Source organism: Ylistrum balloti, unplaced genomic scaffold (genome assembly GCF_031769215.1).
Source record: "Ylistrum balloti isolate Yb309-2 unplaced genomic scaffold, AGI_CSIRO_Ybal_v1 Utg370308, whole genome shotgun sequence".
Taxonomy (NCBI): Eukaryota; Metazoa; Mollusca; class Bivalvia; order Pectinida; family Pectinidae; genus Ylistrum; species Ylistrum balloti.
The window spans coordinates 61,857-67,016 of record NW_026782229.1 but is presented as its reverse complement, the minus strand read 5'-3'; the positions used below and the strand labels follow the sequence as shown (position 1 = coordinate 67,016).

General features: G+C 35.0%; 1 protein-coding gene across 1 annotated transcript; it reads right to left on the bottom strand.

Moving 5' to 3' along the window:
- Positions 1-3,087: 3,087 nt before the first annotated feature.
- Positions 3,088-4,263, bottom strand: LOC132553195 (uncharacterized). Its single transcript, XM_060217423.1, has one exon. The coding sequence runs from the start codon at positions 4,261-4,263 to the stop codon at positions 3,088-3,090; it is 1,176 nt and encodes a 391-aa protein (XP_060073406.1).
- Between the last annotated feature and the right edge of the window lie 897 nt (positions 4,264-5,160).

Here is a 5,160-nt window from a genome sequence, read left to right as displayed (position 1 = left end):
CTGATCTTGTTCTCATATGATCTGATCTTGTTCTCATATGATCTGATCTTGTTCTCAAATGATCTGATCTTGTTCTCATATGATCTGATCTTGTTCTCAAATGATCTGATCTTGTTCTAAAGCTATCTGATCTTGTTCTAAAACTATCTGATCTTGTTCTTAAATGATCTGATCTTGTTCTCAAATGATCTGATCTTGTTCTCATATGATCTGATCTTGTTCTCATATGATCTGATCTTGTTCTCATATGATCTGATCTTGTTCTAAAGCTATCTGATCTTGTTCTAAAACTATCTGATCTTGTTCTTAAATGATCTGATCTTGTTCTCATATGATCTGATCTTGGTCTAAAACTATCTGATCCTGTTCTCAAATGATCTGATCCTGTTCTCAAACATCTTGCTGGAAGGAGGGGTAGATGGTTTATCTTCTTGATTCTGTGTGGACATATCCATCTCTGTTCCTGCTCACAAACATTTACATTTCACATCATTATAATTGATTGTTTTGAACCTGAGAGTCAATAAAAGGTTTTGTTTTTGTGATAAGATGTAAAAATGTAATACAAGGAACAGAGATGTAAAGAAAAAAACTCCTTCTTATATTGCTTAAAATAAAATATTGAGTGATACATTATGTATTGCACTAAAGTGCTGGCGAATTTATAAATGCTCAAAGGCTATTAAAACGATAGGTGAGTTTTTTGTGAGGAGAATTGTTTGATACATGGTATCACCAAATGTCTCTTGGCAGTGATTATCTGTATGCATATTTATATGACAGGGAAAAAATCATTGTCATTTTATGAGATGTCAGAGAGTTTTCTATCAAAGATTTAGTCCCATATCAGTATAATTGTAATGATAGCCTGGGCGTTAATGCTGATTAAGGACAAAGTATGACTAGAGGATAATCTAGAATCCAGGTCTCATCAAAGACTAGTATTACAATGTACCAGTTCATTAAGCACACCCTACTGACCTTTGTCTGTAGCCAGTCTTTGAGAATCTGTTAATTATCTTTCTTCAGGTTTGCAAAGCATGAAGAACATTCGTTGTGTCACAGTGCCTATATCATAAAGGTCTGAAATAATTCTGGTTCAGTGTTTAAGCTTAGCTATATATAGTTGTGGCTTGCAGGAATAGAATGTCATCAATGTATAATGCACAGGGTCATATAAAGTTTAAGCTTGGTCTGCATGTCTGCATCTGCATGTTTTCATTTATCATCTTATAAATATTTAAAGAATTCAGATGAAATTAGTATTTTTGAAAATGCCCTTGAAGTCAACAACATCATATTAAATTCACTTCATTCACATTTTCAACTTTTCTCTTGTGATTTTTTTTTTTATTTCTTTTTGTATTATTGGAGTTGGTAATTATAATATGATCCATAGACAAACAAATTGTGTAACTACATGATTGTAAAACATTAAATGTTGACACTTAAAATATTTTTGTGAAATACTGATTTAGGTAGTGATCTTAAAAAGGATTCTGTCAATTAAGTTATCACATACATGTGTTTGAAATGTCAACAAGCAATGATAACAATAAATTATTATTACAAAACTGTTGTACAGAATTCTGAATGTTAATTTTCCTGTTTTCAGCCATAATGTATCACAAGAAGAATGAATGAGGATATAACTACTGTACCTTTAATCTTACTGATCCATAAGTTTTGTATTAACTGGTTACTTTCTGTAAACACTTCTTTAAGCTCAAATATGTAGTCTATGAAAACAATGCCTGTAATTTGGCTTTGATTAGAACACGGTTAAATCTAAACCTATGGTGTGGGGTGTGTTTTGGTCAAGCACTCACTTATACAAAGCATATTCTTGAAAGTTTACTTTAAAAAATTCAGACATTGATATATATAAAGTAATTAATTTGAGATGAAATATTTCTTTGATGCAAGTCTTATTCCTGTCATTGAATAAGTTTCCATGAAAATAATTATTCCTGACAATTGATGTAATTTACAATGTCTACAGTCTTAACATTAACATTTACTCACAGTAGGAAAGCATTAGTAATTCACAACATATTACAGATATAAAAGTAGGAAATTATTCTGACAGGTCAATATGTGAAATTAATGTGAATAGATATTGTGGTAGCTCAATGTCCCAGCATGCAGTAATTGCAGTAGAGTAAATTGTTTTATGTGTGGTGATAAAGTCTGCATGGCTCCATGTCTCTGTATCCAAATGGCTTCTTTTTGTGTGTTTTGAAGGCAATGTCATCCAGTCCAGATCATCAAACTGTTTTATGATATCGGAACTATCCAGAAGATGTTTTGTGTGCATATACTTTTCCCACACCCTTTGTGAAACCTACTTTTCCCACACCCTTTGTGAAACCTACTTTTCCCACACCTTCTGTGAAACCTACTTTTCCTACTCCTGTGAAACCTACTTTTCCCACACCCTTTGTGAAACCTACTTTTCCTACTCCTTCTGTGAAACCTACTTTTCCCACACCCTTTGTGAAACCAACTTTTCCTGCTCCTTTTAAGAAACCAACTTTTCCTACATCTTTCTTGAAACCTTATTTTCCCACACCTTTTGTGAAACTTGCTTTTGTGACACCTTCTGTGAAACCTACTTTTCCCACACCCTTTGTGAAAACTACTTTTCCCACACCTTTAGTGAAAACTACTTTTCCAAAACCTTTTGTGAAACCTTCTTTTCCTACACCTTTTAATTTGTCAACCCTACTTTTCTTACAATTTTTGTGGTACATTGTTCCTATATTGCCCTGTCCAAATTTCCATTTCTTTCATCTGAAAAATATAGTGTAAAACCATTTGATCAATCAGTCAAGTTTCAGATATGGTCAATGAAATAGTCACTTTAATGCATTTTAAAGATGTGCATCAACTCAGTTAAGTGACCTGATCCCGATTACTCATGGTATTCAAGCTTCCATTCAGAGTAGAATCTATGAAGATATAGTGGTACTTTTGTATATTATTATTCTAGAATGCAGAGTTTTACATGTAAGTGTTAATGAGATTTTCTTGGAGTTTAAAGTTACAGACATTTTTCACATGACATTACAAAACACTTAATTTTCTCTATAGTCTGTGTTCCTCTTGGCCATCACGTTCTACAATTCCAGCAACACTATTTTCTGGAGAACCTGCCTTTTTGATCTCCTTCATTTCATAGTCTGTTGCACTTTGCAGTATTGTGTGTGGTGGACTAGAAGCACGAGCCTCACTATAGACCGTCTCCTCCCTATCTTCATCTCTGTGATTGTATGCAGAGTTAGACTCTAGCTCAGCTGGCCCATATGACTGCACTGGACTTGTTAGAGCCACCCCAGTACCATGGTGGTGATTCCCTCCAGAACTCTGATGATGGTGCACTCCAGTGTTGTGATGGTGGTGATGGTGGTGATGCACACCAGAATGATGGTGATGGTTGTGATTCAGGTCTTCTCTGTGACCAAGATCGAGGCTTTGCTGACGTTCAATGGAATGTGCAAGGCTTGAGGTGGGGTGATGACCATGGTAGGAATGATGCGAGTAGTGACTGGGAATAAAGACCTTGGGTCGTGCTCCCATGTACTTGGTCTGCTGTGAGTGAGAAATGCTGGGAACATGATTTCTGTTCCCATTACACATTTTGTCAGTGTTTCGATGTTCCTTCAAATGACAGTTGTTCTGAACATTTTCAAATGAGTATTCATTACATGGTTCTATTTCTGATACAAATTCATCATCATGTCCATGTGTGGCAGTATCACTAAATTCAAAATGGTCATCATGGTAATGCGATGACATGCTGTCATACTTCTGTGACTTTTTGTACTGTTTACCACGCCACTTGACCACTGACGGACATCTGGACACAAGAACAACAAGCACAATCATAGATAGTGCCAGGATGGCGCCAATACTGCTGCCGATCGATACAGGGATATGCCAGTTAGTTGTGGATGCGTCCACACACTCACGAATTGGCTGGGTATCGTTACGATACATTACAAGGCATACTTTGTAGTATGTGTCTGCCACTAGGTTCTGTATGCTATATTGTCCTATTGATGCTGAAAGCATTGGTCCATACTGTATATAAGTGCTGGCAACTTTCTGGTAGTGGACACGAAAACCCTCTACATGAGCACTGGTGTCTTGGTTGATCTCCCAGGCTACATGGATACTAGAGGTAGTCGAAGATGTCACTTGCACAGTTTCCATGTATGATGGGGCCTGACTAGATTCCATTGTTAGATGGTCAAGAATCATCTCAATCAGACACAAGCATATAGTAAAATATCACAGGATGTAGGAAGGGAGATAACTCTTAATCCAAAAGGTATAATGTTAGAAATGATTCATCAGAAGTCCAGTCATTGTGTTGATCAATCTGTCTGAGAATGAGCACTTCAAGCTGTGTAACCAGGAACTATCTGTAAAACAAAAAATACTTCTTAACAAGTTATGTTTAGAATGGTCTGTGATAGATATTGAAAACAAATTAATAGTGACATGACTTGCTATAAACCAATTAGGGTTACATCACAATTATGCTTTAAACTAAATAAAAAAACAACTGACATAGTTTTTCTTTAAATCTGTGAATTTCACATATCAGCATCAACGTTTTCTTCTAAAATCGAGTTTAAATACTGGCAATATAGTTGTCATTTTTGCTACCAAGTTAAAAATGCTTACAATACTGAAGTTTATACATAGTACAACAGTGTTATCCTGAAACATAGGGAAGAATATAGAAGGCAATTATTTATACATAATTCATAAAAATAAATAAATAAAAACAATTTGAACACAAAAAACAGACAAATTACTACAATACATGTTTTTGAAATCCAAGCTCATATAAAAAGATCATATGTGTAAGGACCAAGTTGATGTTTCTGGATTGTATCGGTAGGCTGTTACAGTTAAGAAGTGTACAGGAGTGATTTACATGCTCCTGTATGATGAAGGTAAAAAGAGCGTATAAATAATTCCTTCTGGCAAATTTTTAAAAGCTCTGGATTTTCTATACTCACAGATCTACAGACTTTCTAGTGAACACTCTTGTACCTTATACCAGATGATTATTTGTCTTATTTGCCTGGATCCATTACACATGATAAATCCTTTATAAAATCCAAACAAGGTTCACACATCGATTCA

What these genes read in the sequence shown, in the direction of transcription:
- LOC132553195 (XM_060217423.1), bottom strand. Translation starts at nt 4,263, where the DNA reads ATGATTCTTGACCATCTAACAATGGAATCTAGTCAGGCCCCATCATAC.